Source organism: Marmota flaviventris, chromosome 7 (genome assembly GCF_047511675.1).
Source record: "Marmota flaviventris isolate mMarFla1 chromosome 7, mMarFla1.hap1, whole genome shotgun sequence".
In the NCBI taxonomy this organism is placed as follows: domain Eukaryota; kingdom Metazoa; phylum Chordata; class Mammalia; order Rodentia; family Sciuridae; genus Marmota; species Marmota flaviventris.
The window spans coordinates 17389701-17409156 of record NC_092504.1 but is presented as its reverse complement, the minus strand read 5'-3'; the positions used below and the strand labels follow the sequence as shown (position 1 = coordinate 17409156).

Here is a 19456-nt window from a genome sequence, read left to right as displayed (position 1 = left end):
TCACCCACTTTTAGTTCCATATACACTCATACACATGCCTGATTGCCATCCTCACATATTTGGGTACACACAGACAGAAACAAATCATGCATTTACCTTAATATATTTCAGTAATTTACGTATTCCCCACGGCACCGCATAGACCCAGTTAACACCTTCCCAAGATGGATCTGGAAAACTGTCAACCTGCAAATCCTGCCAAAAGTCCAGTTTTTCTTGTTCTCCTTTCTTAATCTCTGGGTGCTTGATGAGCCGAGTTGTATAGTATTGCACAGCAAAGAAATCAGCAGTGCCTTTGATCATTTTCTTCTCTTCCTCGGTAAATTCTGGAAGCTTCGATGATGGAAATCCTTGCTTTTTACTCATGGATGCAAGGTGGGACTTGACAAGATCAGGATAATCACCATCAATGAATATAGGTTTAGCAAAGAAATCTAATGCAAAAGCAGATGCTCTTTTAACAGCCTCCTGGTCAGCCACTGAGTTGGGATCTCCGGGTTCCAACCAGACAAAAAACAATGATAGAGACACCTTACCCTTCTGCTCTTTTCGGAATAAGGAATCATAGCTGTGCCAGGCTCTGGCATGAGCCTTAATCAAATTATGAGCTGCCTGATAACCTGCAGGCCCAAAGTGAGATATACCAGGAGCAAACTTGCCCATGTCATATGCCAGCACAGCAAGAATGTTAGGCTCATTTATGGTGATCCACTGCTTGACTCGATCCCCAAAGGTTCTGAAGCAAAACCGAGCATATCTGTCAAAGGCTTCAATGATTGTCTCTGACAGCCAACCTCCTTGGTCTTCTAAAGCCTGAGGCAAATCAAAGTGGTAGATGGTCACTATGGGTGTAACCCCATTTGTCAACAAATCGTCAACGATCTTGTTGTAGTAGTCAATTCCTAAGAGAGAGGAAGGAAAAAAAAAAGAAGTGAGAAATTGTTTTTAGCATGTTGGCTATAAATTTTAAGCGAGAAAGGATCAAGAGGATTTCTTATTCAATGAGGTTTATTACTTCCCCCAGTATAATCATTGAGAAGCTAGAAGAAAACGTGGAAATCCCAGAAAAGACTGTCTGATGGGGGAGTGGGAATGTGATGGGGTGACATCATGGAAAGACTTATTCTGAAACTGGATACATTCGGGCACGTCACTCTCATCCAAGATTGTGTTATTGTCACACTTACTGAAATTGTTTTGATTCTTTGTATGTCAAACTTTACCTATTAAACCCACTAGAAGAGAAGCCCCAGGACAGCAGGAATCTTGACTTTCTAATTCAGCTCTGGATTCCCAAATCCTGGGATAGTACCAGAAATTTAGTAGGTAATAAATGTTTGTGGAATGAATGAATATCGGTAGTATTGGATAGAAAGTAAAGGAATTGATTCAGATGGCTGATTTAATGCTTTTCCAGACTATTAGCTTCACAAATCTAAGAAAGAAAACCTACTGAGCATGAACAGCATCTCTCCCCAGAATGAAGGTTCCAAGCAGAGGTCAGAGGCTCAGGACACTGTGAGGACCTGGCTAGGGTTTGCTCTAAATTTCTGACAGGGTGCATGGAAATACATAGCCAGACTGGGTTTCAGCTGATCCTCCCTGGACAGCATGTGTGGGAGAATGCTTTCAGGACTGTTGCCAAGTTCAGAAGGACGTTATTAAGTTGAAGAGGCTCTGCCTCAGGACCCACAGTCAGGAAGATATTGGTCCAGCCTCATAATGACCCTCACCTGGGAGGATATTTTCCAATACAGATGTCAGTGCTACACGTGGTTTTGCGTGTAAGAATATGGAGGAAAATGAACCCTGGAAGAGAGCAGCTGTGCTGTTTCAAGAGGTTGTTGACTGAACAGAGATATAAAATCATGCACAGAATTGTGTATGTTAAAAGTTTGCCTAAAAGACTGGTTCCCTCTTCCCCCCCCACTCCATAGCTTAGGATCCTCCAATTTAAAAAAAAAAAAAAAAGTAATTCAGACTTTGGCATTGCATCATCAATCCAGTCATTCATTTGTTAAATGTTTAAATATAATCTGATGGAGAAATTATTATATGCTGGACATATAGACATGAACAAGGTAAACACCATCCTCCTCCTCAGGAAACTTATCAGGAGGGACTAGAGATAAACTTATAAACCAGGGCAACACGGTACTACTAGTAAAGATAAAATATAGAGCCTTAATTTAAAATGTGGTAAAGGGTACCCAGCCTACACTTGGAGCATTTGAAAACTTAATGTGCATAATTGACTCTCCAGAGTGAACAATAGTGCCAGGCTAAGTAAATGCTGTCCTAACTCCTTCACCTAGTAGCTCTGTGACATTGGGCAAGTTACTTGATCTCTCTGAATTATCTTACCCCTCTGTGAAGTATAATTAATAATAGAAACCCATTTCGATGAATTATGACGACAGTTGCATGAGTGGATAAATTGAACATGCTTAGGACAGTTCTTAGCATCTGGTAAGGACCCACTACAGGTGAGCTATTATTCTAGAAATAATTTTATTGTTAATTGTTATTAGTGACAACCAAGCCAATACTAAAAAGGTGACTATAAATCACCCACAGAAGAGATCCAGGAAGAGAAAAGGGGGAAAGGAATGTGCCAGAAACCAAAGGAGATGTAGAAATAAAACACCCAAATGAGAAAAGTAGGATATTTAGTTTTCTATAGCTGGGGAGTCAGCAACCATCACCTGCAATTGGACGGACTCAAAGGCCAACACAAAAGAGGAAACATAGCCTGGTGCAATAGTGCACCTGCAATCCCAGCGGCTTGGGGCTGAGGCAGAAGGATCTCGAGTTCAAAACCAGCCTCCGCAACTTAGCAAGGCACTAAGCAACTCAGTGAGACCCTGTCTCTAAGTAAAAAAATTTAAAAATGATTGGGGATGTGGCTCAGTCGTTAAGCGTCTTGGGTTCAATTCCTAGTACAAAAAGAAGAATAAGTGGCAGGGAGGAGAAGAAAGAAAAGAAAAGCTGTATAGAGTTTGGTGTTTTGTTTGTTTTTAAAGGAGAAGTCTTCGGCTGGGGATGTGGCTCAAGCGGTAGTGCGCTCGTCTGGCATGCGTGCGGCCCGGGTTCGATCCTCAACACCACATACAAAGATGTTGTGTCCGCCGAAAACTAAAAAATAAATATTAAAAAATTCTCTCTCTCTCTTTAAAAAAAAAAAAGGAGAAGTCTTCAGGTTACTTGTTAGTGGCACAAGGAAGCAGGAGGAAGGCTAAATAGAAGCAGTGTGTCCCATGTGGTTGGTTTGGGGAGCATATTTGGCTTCCTCTGATTGGGACTGAGTGGGAAGCAAGGTGGTGATGGTGGGACAAACAAACACACAAGCTGCTGACCAAGTCCTGACTATTCTGGGCTGATGGCTTCGGAGATGTGATTTCGCTTCTGATGTTTCTTACATAGGTCAGAGTTTTATTTTCATATAGAATTATAGCTATTTTGTCTGGTCATCCTTTGTCATTCTCTTAGAAGAGTATGACTCTTTCAGGCAGTAAGTTCAGTATAAGGTGAATGTACACCCCACCAGAAATGAGAGTGGGGGAGAGGTTAGCAAGGTCACCATAAGCCACGTTATGCAGTCTCATGCTGGGTCTCTTCTTAAGTGACATTATTAATAATATCTCATTATTTCTCAAACTGGAACACTGTGTGAATCATGTATCACAACTGCATATTTGGGAGATGCATTTCTATGCTATTTCTCACTTAGTAATTAGAATAACTCCTTCTCCTCCCAAAGATGCCTGTGCCCTAAACCACAGAGTGAATGAATATAAAAAGAGATTTTTGCTAATGTGACTAAGGTAAGGACCTTGAGATGGGAAGATGTCTCTAGCTTGTTCAGGAGGACCCCACATAACCACATGAATCCTAGGAATAGAAGTCGGTCAGAGATATGAACCAACAAGAGAAGAGAGGATGGTAGCTTGAGAGGGATTCAACCTGCCATTGCTGGCTGAGAAGATGAAGAAAGGAGACCACTGAGCCCAGAAATGCAGGTGGCCTCTAGAAGCTGCAGTGGTCCTCAGGTGAGAGTCCCCAAGGACCTACAACTACAGGAATGAACCAAGACCCAACTCTCCCACATAGGCTTCAGAAATAAATGTCGCCTTGCTGGCACCTGGATTTCAGCCTTGGAGAGATCTGGGTCAGACTCCTGGCCCAAAGAACTCTAAGGTAACATATGTAAGTAGCAATGTTTCTGGTCGTTCAGAGCAGTAGCAATAGAAAACTAATACACTCACCAAAATTTATAAAGCTTTTCTTTTCTCTCTTGATGAAAGCATTTCAGGAACCCATTTCTGTGCCCCTGTGAGCCCACATTTCCTCATTTGTAAATGGGAATATCAAAACTGATATGATGGAATTCTCTTGGTATTGTTAATGCAAGTTTTTTAGTCAACTCTGTTCAATGGCTTTAAACAAAAAATGTTAGCGTTCCCTTACTGAATCCATGCTATATGTCCCAGATGTCATGTTTTTGCTTTATCCTAGCACTAAGTCCAAGAGATGGATACTTTTATTACTATTAAATTTATGAGAAAATTGGTGTTCAGAGAGTCTCAGTGTTGTCAAATGGAACCACCAACATTTAATCCCAATTTGTCTCACTACAAAGACTGTATACAATATAAGACTTTTCATGTTCTGGAGCCAGAAAATGTGACAGTTTCACTAAGCTTAATATTGACTTAACACAGACCTGAATCCAATTCCAGGACTTTTATATTTTTCCTTTAGGAGGAATCATTAATGATAGTCAATTAATGTAATTCAAACAACATGAAAATCATGAGTTGTGTTGAAAATAAAACAATTGTTTAAGTAACAGAGTATTGCATAATTAATATTTAATACCCCAGATCTGAGCAACTTTATTTCTGATTAGTACAGTTTATTCAATACTGTAACAAAATTTTCCATGAGGTAGTGGAATGGGGTTTTTAATGGCCGAGCCCCACACTCATACAATTTAGTCAAAGGATCAGGATAAATCACTCGGCCACCCTACACCCAAGTTTCCTCATCTGTGAAAGGGAATTTTCACAGAACCACCTCAGGACTACCTTGGTGAATGAGACCAAATTGTCAATAGACATTCAGCTTTATTTATCAAACAGATACAATTCAGTGACAACTAATTCTCTGAATAAGCATGAATTTTGCACTGATCATCGATTACCAATCTAGAGATCTTGAAACTTTAGGGGGTCATTTGGATCCTGCTCTGCTTCTGGATATTTAGGACAGGGTTGGTGATTTTAAGAATTAAAACTTCTGTAACCTTTCATGGCCAATAACACAGTCTCTGCTTTATTCAACCCATTTCTGATTGTTTGGCCTTTGAAAATATGAAGTATATTTGAGTTAAAATTCTCTAAATATAAGAAAATAAGCAAGCCCAGACTAACTAAAATATCAAGGTGGTACTTGGGGCAGTTGGGTGGTAGTTGGGTGGTGGAGGTGAAATATGCTGGGTATTATTTGAAATGACAGGGACTTATCAGACACCCAACAACAGAAAAATAAAGAAATAAATAACTACAGCTGGGATCAAGGGAATTGAAGTTTGAAGCTGAGAAATCCTATGTCTTCTCCATTGGGGGAAATGGTCTCTCCTTGCACTTGCTCCATTGCCCTCCTTCTTTTAGAACCAATATTCTGCATGTGCCCAATTTTCTGTGGTCTCAAAACGGCCACACCATCTGCAAATGCCCTGGTGCCCTCCACCAACCAACTCCGACCTCAGTGTCTGCATTGCAAACACCCTTGAGAGAGGAAAACTACTGGGCAAACTCAGCGTTTTCAACAAGGTCACAGGAGTCAGATATCACAGGGGATGAAGGCTTTCCTCTGTCCTATCAACTGTGTCTGGGAGTGGAGCAGAATTATAGAGTACAAAGAAAGGTGTGAATACCTTCTAAAAGGAGGTGACTGGATCTTGCAAAGATGATACTTCCAGATTAAAACAACAACAACAAAACTATAAATACTGTAACAAGAATTCATTTTGATCTTGTGTCTAACATGTCAAATACACATAGTCACTTTGGTTCACACCTCTCACACAATTCTGACCAATTAATTGCTTTAATAGGTTCTCTTGTCACACTGCCTGTATTAGTTAGCTGTTGCTGCTGTAACAAGTTACCACAAACTTAAGAGGCCAAAACCACCACAAATTCATCATTTTACAGCTCTGAGGGTGAGAATTCCAAGTAATTCTCTGTGGGTTGAAATCACGATGTAGCAGCTCCTTCTGGAGGCTGTAGAGGAGAATCCACTTCCTTGCCTTTTCCAGGATGGAGAGGCCCCCTGAATGCTCTCCCTCGGGGCCCATGCTTCCAACTTCATCCTCATTCCTCCCCTCAGTCCTCTGCTTCAGTCTTCATATCTCCTCTCCCTGGCACTAATCCTCTTGCCTCTCTCTTGTAAGGGGCCCCTGTGATCACAATGGGACCACACAGATGACCCAGGGTCATGTCATCTTGAGATCCTTAATTTAATCTGTAGAGTTCCTTTTACCAGTTAATCTAATATATTCTCAGCTCCTAATATTCAAGACAAGGACATGTTTAGGGAGATCATTATTCAGCCTAATATAGGGTTCAACATAGAATATGAGGTTAATGTTTGTTTAGTTAATTTACTTAAATCATTCCCACTAAGTGCTCTTCTATTTTAAATTTTAACATGAACAAGAAATTCTACATAAATATTCCCTTTTCTCTTTTTTTCCATACCAATACTTGGGTCTCCTACTAATCACCCGAAACTTACTTTCATGGCAGATATGAAAATGTACTTGGACAGTTGAGAAATACAGAAATATGTGATTTGAGTTGCCAGCTCAATCTCTTCTTGTTAAGCCTTGAAAACTTGACATTTGAAAGAGAAAGGCTATGTAATAATTGCACTTTGTAAGATATTCTTCCAGTTTGGAGACATAGAATTTTATAAGGTTCCAAATGTCCCATAATCAAGCTTTAAACTGGGTAGTCAAACCCACACACAACGGGGGTGAGGATTCCTTGAAAAGGCAGGGACAGGGATTTTCTAATTCTTTCCACGTTTTTTGAGAAAATGTTTAAATGGAAAAAAACAAACGATGGCCTTCCTGAGTTAAAACAGTTCCAATCGCTTCAACAGATCACTGCACAAGAATGAGCAACTGCTTATTGAAATTCTGCCTCCTGGAAACACCTCCAGTGCCCTCTTGTTCAGGGAAAAGTCTGTAATATTAATCAACTGTGGCTTTACAAAAGCTGGGGCCAAATGCAAAAAGCTTGATTCTGCAGGCACGTGCCGGCCGCGCGAGCTTAGCATGAGTGACTTCCCTGTGTTGTTCGGGTGACTCCAAGGAGTCCAGTGCCACACCTCCACCACCTTCCTGCCCCAGTTTTTCTGCTTCCCTGATCTTAGACTGGTGACCTACAGTGTGTCCCCATGGACTTCTATATATCTTAACTTGGCTCTAAAAAGCTTGCTATGTTGACATATTGGGAGAAATCTATAATCCTTCATCTAAAACTTTTGGAAAGAAAAATGTTTAGAATTTTTTTTTTATTTTAAAAAAGAAACACAGAGCATATATCATATATTAAAATTAATCATTATTCCTTATTATTTCTGCAGCAAAATATATAAATATTCTCATGAAATAGAATTAAAATAGAATTAAAAATAAGGTTATAAAAATATTTTTTACACCCATTTTTAGGTCAGCTGGTGGTACTAATTTAACTTTACAAAAATCCTTGGAACCTTTTAGAATTTAGATTTTAGAATTTCACATAAGGAATTGTGGGATTGTGGACCAGTATACCATATTGATGGGGATTGTGATTAGAGGTAGTAGTACTAGTAGCTGTTAAGTGGTAGTAGGAATATTTTGTTGTTTACCATCCAAATGGGGGCACGGGAAAACAGACTCCTAGAATCAGTGGAAAGAACCTTAGTGACACAGAGTGTCCATTTCCTTTTACCAACAGGGAAATAGAGCACCAAGTGCTTTGTTGAGCCTGTAAATGAACTCTAAGCTGAATGCTGAGTTTTGATGTTAGACAGACATAGGTTGATCTCAGTCCTAACTAAATTTGTCATCTTGGAAGTTTTACATTCAGCCTACACCCACGTTAACATTATTCCCTCTGTTTTGAGAGGCTCTTTGCTCAGAGGGCACTTATGAGCATTAAATTTGCCAAAGTAAGTACAATGTTTGACACAGCAAGCTATACATCCTACATGTTCAATAAAAAGCAAAAATTCCTCAGTGGTGATTTTTATTGTTGCTATTGACCTAATTCAATTAAATTTAGTAACCGTTTACTGAATTCCTCGCTGTAAGGCACTGGACTGTTACAGGAGTGTGCAGGGCAGAATTATCTGCCCAGTACACTGTAAGCAACTCAAGGGATTCCCTTAGATCTGCATTGTGAGCACCTAGCACAGTCTCTGATGCACAGTAGACACTCTGGATGAATGAAAACAAACTCGAGGTACTGAAAAACAAACAGTGGATATAAAAATGGTAACAATGAAGAGTGTGACAAATACCTTAACAGGTTTGCAAAGTGCTATGGGAACAGAAAAAAAAAATTATATATATATATATATATATATATATATATATATATATATATATCTCTTGTGGCTTGGAACAGAAGAACACTTTAAAGATGAAGTATTTGTGATAGGCTTTTAGGCCTAAGCAGCAGGCTAGGCCTTCAGCGTGTGCAGCTGGGGGTCAGGGAAAGACCATTCCAGGCAGAAGGAAGAGTGTCAGCAAAGTCCTACGAAAGCAGAAAAATGCAAAGTATGTTAGATAAGGATTGGGCTGTGTGTGCTAGGGAGATGATGTGGGGGAGTCACATGGGACACAGGCAAGGGGAAACACAGCTTGCAAAGCTTTGGGAGTGGGCGAAGACTAAGTCTAATAGAACCTGATATGATATAGAAAGGAGTAGAGACTGGATATTGAGGTTTGAGATGGCTGAAAATTTTTAATTTTGCCTTTTTTTAGAAAGAAATGATCCAGACTAATATGACTTAGACCAAGCTTTAGGAAAATGGCAGTAGTAGTATTTTATAGGAAGAATCAAAGAACAAACAGAGGGAAAGTAGATAGACCCATCGGGATACATCAAAAAGCCTTTGGTGGAAATGATAAATACCTAATCCAGGGCAGAGGGGGAGTTAGGAGGGGAGAGAATAAGTGGGCACAAGGAGAATGGACCTCATTTGGCAGCCAATTAGATATTGGAAACAAAGAAATGAGAGGATTCAAAGATTACTTTTTGTTCTTTAGACCTTGGGGTACGGTAGTACCGAAGAAAAGGGAACAGATAGATGTTGAATTAGGAAGGCAGACAATGATGAGTTCACTTTTAAAAGGAACAACAAATTGCCACTTGTTCAAAGTCAAAAACAAAATGAACCACGGATGTCAGGAAAGTACACATTCAACCAACAGCAATCATTCAGGGGCCGGTGTCTTCAGAACCAAGCAATGGGCCTGCTTACCCTGCACTGTCCTTATTTGCGGGAGGCTGCACAAAGGCCAGAGCTTCATGTGGGCCCTTAAGTGGTGGCTTCATGTACCATGAGGAGATCACGCCTACTTACACGAAATGAGCACTGCAGGTGCTCATGGCCACCTAGGACTTGTCATGGTGGGTAGTTATATGTGGGGATCTCACAACTAGCTCATAAAGAATCCCAGGCTATCAGCGAAGGCGCAGGTGTGGGAAGTGTATGCCACCAAGGTGCCCTCACCCTTGAGCCATCCACCTTCCTACCCTGCAATCAGAGACTCTTATTAAATTTTCACTGGTGGCCCCTCACTTGTTCCCCCAGTCTCAGCTGAAGAGTAATGCAAAATCCTTTCCAGGAGGAAGTAGTAATAAAGAATCATTATTAAGAAGCCATATGTTGTAATGCAGGGGTTGGCAAACTTTTCCTATAAAGGACCAGAGAGTAAAGACTTTAGGCTTCGCGGGCCATATGGTCTCTGCCACAACTACTCGATCCTGCCATCAGAGTGAGAAAGCAACCATAGACGATGTGTAATGAATGGGCATGGCCCTGTTCCAATACAACTTTATTTAAGAAAACAGGTGGCAAACCAGATTTGGCCCTCGGGTCATTATTTTCTGGTCCTGTTAGGTGGAAGGGGCTTAGCCAGAGCTTAGGCTCAAATCTACCACTTCCCCAAAATGTCAATTGGACACACATCTCTGTCAGATATCATTATACCTTTCTTATTGGTTGTGAGAATTCGAGAAAAACGAGTCTAGAAATGCCTAATAAACAATAGGCATTCACTAAGACAGGGAATGATCCTTTTAATTACAAGGCATAATAAAAATAAAAGCTAACATTTATTTAATGTTTATGTGTGTTAAGTACTTTGCAATCTATTTTTTCATTTAATCTTTCAACAACTCTCTATAAAGTGCAAACTATAAGAGTGTTCCTTTCTACTCTTGGGGAAACTGAGGCACTAAGGGGTGCCCAAGAGATACTTGTACCCATAGGAAGTGATGTAGCTGGTACTTCCTAACAATAAATGGACTCCCAGGCCCTTGGTACTAATCCCTATGCTGGTTAATTAGTTCCACTAATTCAGCTTCGATTAACATGCTCAGAATCATCGTAGGTTCTTCAGGGCGTCTCATAACTTCTCACAGGGCTACATAACTGAAAATAGTTTAATACAACAACTTTTCAAAATTCACCTTCAGGTTAACACTCGGATAACATCTTACATAAGTAAAACGCTTATTTCAACCTCCCTCCCCCAAGAAAGAGCTCAACAGTGAAGGAAAACCAAAATATTACTGAGAAAGCTCATGCAAAACCATTTCCAAAAATTTAGCCTATAATCACTTTGAAAACTTGCAATTTCAAAGCTACACTGCAGAATAGCATACTGGATTAATTATGCCAGGCTGCAGCAATAACCTTGAATTAAAGCTGCAACCTTCTATTTTTAAGAAACACTTGCCTTTCTGGTTGATGAAACCTGTCGTCCCATCAGGTAACAGACGTGACCAGGAAAGAGAGAAGCGGTAATGAGTCAATCCAAGCTGTTTGATACATTTCAGATCTTCCTCCCACAGAGTGTAGCTGCCACAAGCTACATCGCCAGTATGGTTCTTGAAAACTCTCTCTCCTCCCTGATGGGTGAATGTGTCCCAGACACAAGGGCCTCTTCCATCTGCATCCCAGCCTCCTGAGAAAAAGAAGAAAATGCAACAGTTACACTCTTGACATGGAGAGGCATATGTGGAATGTAAATATTTGTCACAGAAAGAACACACCTCATTAGCTCAATGTGCCATATTTATAACTTTAAAATATGCCTTTAAAATAACACGTGTGAGTGGGTTATGTGTTTAGCTGTTCTTGATCCCTGAAGCTGACTAGTGGAAAATAAAAAATTACTGCATCAGTACCTCTGCATAGCCAGCTTTCATGGTTCATTATCTGAAGATCTCTTGGCTGGTAAACAGAGGTAGGATCCAACTTACGAATGTCTGAGTCCAAAACATCATCTCCGCATGAACATTCCTCCCGGCCATGACTGACACACCCTGTCCTTGCACACCACATAGTCTTGGGACCTTATGTCTGGCCCTTCATACTTGAATCTATTATGGTCTGGAAATGGACTTTCTCCCAAAGGCTCATGTGTTAAATACAGAGTCCCCAGTGCAGCGGTGTTCAGAGATGGAGCCTTTGGGAAGCGATTGAACCATAAGAGCTCTCACTTCACCAATGGACTAATGAATTCAGAGCTGAACAGACTATTTGAGAAGTGGTGGAAACTGCAGTAAGTGGGACCTGGTGGAAGGGTGTAAATCCTTGGGAGCATGTCCTTGGGGACTGTGTCTTGTCCCCAGTCCCTTCTTTTCTCTCTCTCTCTCCCTCTCCCCTTCCCATTTCTCCCTCTCTCTTTCTGCTTCCTGAATGCCTTGAAGTGAACTCCTATGCTCCTCCAGGCACTCCATGTCCGAAGCAACAGGGTAAAAAGTGAACATGGGCTGAAATTTCTGAAACCATGAACCAAACTAAATTTTTCCTCCTTTAGGTTGATTTTCTCAGGTATTTTGTCACAGCAACAAAGAACCTAATGAACACAACCCTGTCCACCTGTTATCTGACAGTGGAGCCTATGATGGTCCAGTCTCTTATCTGTGGGAAGTCACTCATTTTCACTGTTGATATGATATTGGTATCTGAAATTCATCATTTGTACTTCCATTAATCCCATGTATGTTTTGTATCAAGCACTATGCCTAGTACAAGTGATGCCAGGGTGAACTACATTGTGCCTGCGGTTCCTGGGGATCTTACATAAGAGGCAATTGCAAAATAACCAGTGTCATGGCCCATACCTTTACAGAAAGCAGGGAAGGGCATTCACTCAATTGTGAGGTAGAGTCCAAAACTGACCTGAAATATAGTCTATTCATCTATTTTTAAAGAATATATACATTATTTTAATCATGTTTTATATTTAAGGAAATATAAGGTAACCTATGTATTTTCCGAGCATATACCTAGGAAGCCAAAGTACAGCAACATTCCTGGGACTGAAAAACTCAGGTTAGGGGTTGTCCTCAGGGAAAAAATGGGGCATGAGGAACCAGGGAAGAGCACAAGTGGTGTTCAGTGGCATCTTCCGTGTTTCATTCCTGAGACAAGGTGGAAGGCACATGGGAGACTGTTTACTGATTATCCACAATCCTTTTTTATAAGCCTATACTATCCCATCCTAATTGTGATGTAAGTGAAGTGTTTACGGCTGGAGTAAACAAAAGCTATCCTCAGGTCCTCAATGAGCATCTCGGTACTCATATTGTACGCACAGTTCCAACAGGATCAGATATCGTCACCAGCCCAAGAAAGGGACGACATACAAGGTAAGAAGTTATGGGAGAGAGCCAAGGACGGTGGCACAGGCAGTAATCTCAGCTACCTGGGAGGCTGAGGCAGGACGCGCTCAAGTTCAAGGGCAGTCTGGGAAACCTAGAGAGACTCTGTCTCAAAATAAAATGAAAAGATCTACACAAAGAACTCTGGACTAGTTCTACACAAAGAACTCTGGACTAGTTAAAACGTATTGTACTTTCCAGAACGAGACAGAAACAAACATGAAAATATGATTTTTTCAAGTATGGTGCTCACAGTTTTGAATAATTGATTCAATAAATGAAGGCACTTAATCTCAGAGAATTTAAGCAGTGGTATGCTAGTAAATATTTAACTACTGGCTATATGTTAAAAAAAAAAAAACCGCATAGACATGTAGAAGTGTTTACTGTCGATCTTACTAAAGGATAGACACAGTTTATAAATAATAAAATATGCAGTGTTCCTTGCTGTAAATTCCATGTAGTCAATTGATTTTCATAGAATGGTCTTTTAATTTTTACATGTGTGGTCATTGTGCAGTTACAAACTAATAAACATGTAGTTTATACATGACAGTTGGTTGATATTTTTGCTTAAAATACAACCATTGGTATTTGAAATTCATCTGAAAGGAAAATAACGAAGATGTACCAGAACTTGACTTGTTCACCAGTGATGTGAGCCACTTCTTTACTAAATCATATAACAATTTTCAAATACTGAAAGAATATTTCCTCAGTTTTTGTGCTACTCACAATGCAACAGCCACACAAGTTTAATCTGCACTTTTGTTTTAGTCAATTTTTTGCCACTGTGACCAAAAGACCTGACAAGAACAATTTTAAATAAGAAGGAAAAGTTTATTTAGTGCTCAGGGTTTCAGAGGTCTCAATCTATAAACAGTTGACTCCATTCCTCTAGCTCCAATTTGAGACAGAATATCAAAGCAGAAGAGTATAGCAGTGGAGAGCAGCTCAGGACATGGCAATCAGAAAGCAGAGAGAGTTCTACTCACCCGGGACAAAATATAAACCTTAAAGGCACACTCCTAGTGACCTACTTCTTCCAGCCGCACCCTACCTGCCTACAGTTACCTATCCATGGTTACAAAGCTCATCATCTAATCATTTCACCCTGAACCTTCCTGCATTGTCTCATGCATGAGATTTTGGGAAACATTTCACATCTAAACCATCACAGTTGTTAATGCTTTCTCAGGTCCTGACCACAAACAAAATAATAAATCAAACACTGACTTTCAGCATTTACCAATATCTGTGGTATAATTGGCAGCCATGGCCAAGTTCCAACAACCAATGTGATAGAACCGAAGGCAGAAAGATGAGGAGTAGCTTTTGGTTTTGGTTATTTGGAATGAACCCAAGGAGGGGAAGGGTGTGCTACCACTGAGCTACATCCCAGCACTTTTTAATTTTAAGATAGTGTCTCACTAAGTGGACCAGGCTGGTCTTGAATTTGAGATACTCCTGCCTCAGCCTCTTGAGTAGCTGGAATTACAGGTATGTAACACTACACCTGGCTTAACTTAGTTTTTAATTTAAATTCTTTATTTATGCATCTATATTGTTTAATTTTTTTTTAAATTACTGTGTTTAAGAATCAGCTCATTAAAGTACAGGAAACTTAACAATAGCCTCTCATGAGCCAGCATAAGCTGCTTCACCATATTGCTGATACGTAACTCGCCTAAGAGCACACTGTTGGATAGTAATAGTGCCAAGATTCGTATCCAGATTTTACAAGTTCAAGTCCTTCCACGTGATCATGCTGCTCTTTATAATAAAACTCGAGCAATGAAGAAAGAGCCAACTGATGCCATACTCCTCAGAAGTGCAAAACATAGTCTATCTATGTTAGAAAGAGTCCCTCAACTTGATGAAAGCCAGTTTTGACTATTTTAAGAAATAAATATTACTTAGCAGGATTACTTATGTGGACTAACTTGTTCTCCACAGACGCTTATTAAACAAAACATGTCTAAACATTATTACAATGAGAAACTGAGCTTTGAATTGAAAATAAACAAGTATAATTGATATTTTGATAAGCATATATCCCTGCCAGCACTCAGAGTACTTCAGCATAAATGTTGCTGAATGAATAATATTAATAACTCATTTGTTTTTTTAGGAATTTTCTCTAATTCCAATTATCCCCACATCCTAAAGTACGATAGTTGTTTATGATGCACAAGACTGCCATTTTCCGGTTAATCCTGTACTCTGAGCCATCCTCAAAACAAGTATTAATCCTGGATGAAATAAAGAAATACATTTTTAGGGCATCATTAATCTGACAGGAAGTTTGGTAATCCAGAAAACAAAATGAAAGCGTGGTTTAGCAGCATGAGCAGGTAGAGGTGCAGGCTTTTGTCCTGAGAAGGGGGGATAAGGGTTCTCACCTGCATAGGAATGAATGGTACATCAACACTAGCATAAAGCCTGGGAAAGGAGAAAGAGACGTAGATTGTTGTCAAGAGTCTTAGGTTGTATGGGAAGTGGTACGATATCACTTGACAATGACATGTTAAAAGATGTGCACTATAAATTTCTGAAGGAAACACTGGGATAACAAAACAGGGAATTATAGCTAATAAGCCAGCAAACAGTACATAATGGAATCATAAAACATAATTTGAGAAAGTCAGAAAAGAGAATAAAAGACAGATGAGCCAAGTGAAAAACAAATAGCAAGATGTTACGATTTAAACCTGACCACGTCAATAATATCATTGAATGGAAACAAGTCTAAACAACCCAAGTGAAAGGCAGCAATTATCAGATTGAATACAATTGCAAGGCTCAATTATATATTACCTACAAGACATTTAAGTGGAAAGACACAGGAAGATTAAAGTGACAAGATGGAAAAAAAATAAACCTATCAGTAGCTTGGAAAACTAGACTAGCCACATAAATATCAATGTAGATTTTAGGGCAAAATATCTCCAGGAATAAATTCTTTTCATAACTTCAAGAGGGTAAATTAACCAAAAGGACAGAGAATTTCAAAATACATGAAGCAAAAAACTGATACAACTGCAAGAAATTGACGTATTGATAATTATATTTTGAAATTTCAATTAAAAAACCAAAAAGACTTCAGGAAAAAAAAGTGGACAAAAGATGTTAACAGTTCCTTCACAGAAGGAAAAACAAACATTCAGTAAACATTTTTAAAAATGTAAGAGATCATTAAAAATCTGGGAAATGCAAATGAAAACCGCAATGAGATACAATTCTACACCCACACAGTTGGCACAAATTTAAAAGTTGTGCAATATGAAGCACTGGAGAGATTGCTGCTCAGCAGGAATGCATAGACAGTGCTGGTGGGGAGCAACGTGGAAACGTCTAGTAAAACTCAGAAGCACATCGTGTACCCAAACCCAAAATTCATGTGCCACCACATGCTCTGTTTTTACAAATGTGGACCCGGAGCCATACATAGCCTTGACTGCGACAGCAAAAAAACAAAGTGAAATAAACAAGAGAGAGAAAACCACTGGAAGCAACCCAGACTTCTCTTATCCAGACAATAAATAAACTACAGAATATTCATACAAGGAGAGCCTCCACAGGAGTAAGAAGGAATGAACTACATCTACACAGATCAACCTGCACAAATTTCCCAACTATAATATTGAGAAGGGGGAAAGCAAGTTGTAGAATATGTACATGATGCAGTTCTGTCCTTACAGTGTCCAAAACATGTAACACTAAATTGTGAATTGTTTGGTAGTACCATCTCAAGTGGCAAAGCCACAAAGAACAGCAAGGTGATTGATAAATATAAAGTTCGTTGGCATGGATACCTCTGGGCACTGGGAGACAATATTGAAGGGGATTCTGAACATGTAATGAGAATTACTACTCACGAAAATGAAAATATTATTTCATCTATCATGTGTCCAACAGAACAAATTTGTAGCACATTTAATTGTTCACAGTAAAGGCCGTTTGTTCAGCATTAGCTCTCTGCCAATCCTACCCCAACAGCTCAATTCAGCTAGGCCATATTCCCTCAGAATAGGCCTTAGAAGATGTATGATTATCGTTCCAAATAATCATACAAGAAATCTAAGACACATAATGATTGAAAAGCTTTCCAAGAGCTGATGACAATGACCATCAAAACAGGGATATGCCAGTCCTACCCATACCAATACCAATGGATTAAGCTTCTTGAAGTCTGTTACTTACATACAATTTAGGCAAATCTTTAAAAATATATAATCTTGCTTCATGAATTAGTGTTTCAGTCCGGGTAACTCAGTGTGTCACTCCAACTTTCCTTTGAAGTTCTCACAGCCTAAATATTTATTTAACTATTTAGACAACACTAGGATAAGAGTTGTATCCTGTAGTAACAAAACCCAAAACAGACATGAGGACCCATGGTACAGAAAAGAAGACACAGAGACAAACCCACATAAATACATAATCTCATACTAGACAAAGGCACCATAAACATACATTGGAGAAAAGATAGCCTCTTCAACAAACGGTGCTGCAAGAACTGGAAATCCATATGTAATAAAATTAGATTAAACCCCTCTCTCACACCCTGCACAGAAATCAAATCAAAGTGGGTCAAGGACCTAGGCATTTTACTGGAGACCTTGCACCTACTAGAAGAAAAAGTAGGCCCTAATCTCCATCATGTTGGCTTAGTAATCTACTTGCTCAACAAGACTCCTTAAAGCACAAGAAGTAAAATCAAGAATCAATAAATGAGACAGTATCAAACTAAAATGCTTCTTTACAGAGAAAGAAACAATCAAGAACATGAACAGAGAGCCTACAGAATGGGATATGAGAAAATGTTCAACATCTCTAGCAATCAGAGAAACACAGATTAAAACTACATTCAGATTCCATCTCACTCCAGTCATGGCAATCATCAAGAATACAAGTAACAATAAATGTTGGTGACGATGTAGGGGAAAAGGTACCCTCATGCATTGCTTATAGGACTGCAAATTGATACAACCACTCTGGAAACCAGTATGGGGATTCCTCAGAAAACTTGGAATAGAACCACAATTTGACCCAGTTATCCCATTCCTTGGTATATACCCAAAGGATTTAAAATCAGCATACTATAGTGACTCAGCCACTTCAGTATTTATAATAGCTCAATTCAAAATAGTTAAACTGTGGGACCAACCTAGGTGCCCTTCAAGATACAAATGGATAAAAAAATTGGTATATATAGACAAGGAATATTACTCAGTAACAAAAAAGAATGAAATTATGGCATTTGCTGGTAAATGGATGGAACTGGAGACTATCATGCTAAGTGAAATAAGCCAATCCCACAAAACCAAAGGTCAACTGTTCTCTCTGGTATGTAGATGTTATCACATAATAAGGAGGGAGAGGAAAGAATAGAAGTTCAATAGATTAGACAAAGGTGAATGAAGGGCAGAAAGGGGGATGGGAATAGGAAAGACAATAGAAAGAACCAGACATAACTTTCCTGTGTTCATATATGAATACATGAGTGGTGTAACACCACATTAAGTACAACCACAAGTTAGGAGGTTATACTCATGTATGTATAATATGTCAATATACATTCTACTGTCATGTGTAGCTAAAAAGAAGAAATAAAAAGGAAAAAAAGATCATGTAAAAACACAATGAGAAATCAACAAATAATCATTTGAGAATTAACATCATCACTGAGAGTTGGGTAGTTTCGATGAAAAGAAAGCATTTTAAGGCAAGTGTTAAAATATGAGTAAGAGTTTTCACAATAGACCCAATAAGAAGAAAAACAAACACATAATTCAGTGCAGTGCTGATGGTAACAGGAAAGAGGGCACTTGGGGCCCAAACACTGTTTAACAATATTGCAATATTTTTGACCAGAAATTATAAGATCATATATTTCATTTTAGTAATTTAGAAAAAGATAAAATTTTTCTAGAATATTCATCCTATTAGGTTAAAGAAGGGATTCCAACAAAAATGTAAAATATTAATATTTTATCATATATTTATGACCTCCAAGTTTGCAAAACATTATGGAAGTTGCAGAGGCTCTAGATTGCCTCACAGATGAGTTTATATCCTGTCTCTGACCCTTATTATTCATGTGACTTCTCTGTATGTAAAGCGGGAATTTAATATCTAGTACTTCATAGAGGTCTAACAAAAATCAAAAGGGCCAAAGCAAAATTGCATATGGCAGATAGTAGGTGCTGAGCATTAGTTCTTTTCTCCCCCTCTAGACTCAATGTGTTGAGCACTAACTATGTTTTGTGCATAAAGGGTGAGCAGTTACGACCAGTTTTTTGTTTTTTCGTCTCTCTGTGGCCTAGTCTTGCAGTAGAGCACACATGGAGGAAACACTCTAAACAACAGTATTTTCCCACTTGCTTGTGATTAAGAATCAGTATTTCAGCTTGTATGAATACGGTCTATGGGCTCCCAGCCTCCTGGTTTATAAGACATCATTACCAATGACATCATGTCACTTTCTCTGTTAC

At 39.2% G+C, this 19456-nt stretch overlaps 1 protein-coding gene across 1 annotated transcript in view; it reads right to left on the bottom strand.

Moving 5' to 3' along the window:
• The window catches only part of LOC114095200 (cytosolic beta-glucosidase), a 188811-nt gene that overhangs the window by 58105 nt on the left and 111250 nt on the right, over nucleotides 1-19456 (bottom strand). The window contains exons 3-4 of the mRNA XM_027938386.2: nucleotides 11027-11254; nucleotides 97-902 (exon numbers count right to left, since the gene is read on the bottom strand). Of these exons, the coding sequence (XP_027794187.2) occupies nucleotides 97-902; nucleotides 11027-11254 (1034 nt within the window). The remainder of the gene's footprint in view (nucleotides 1-96; nucleotides 903-11026; nucleotides 11255-19456) is intronic.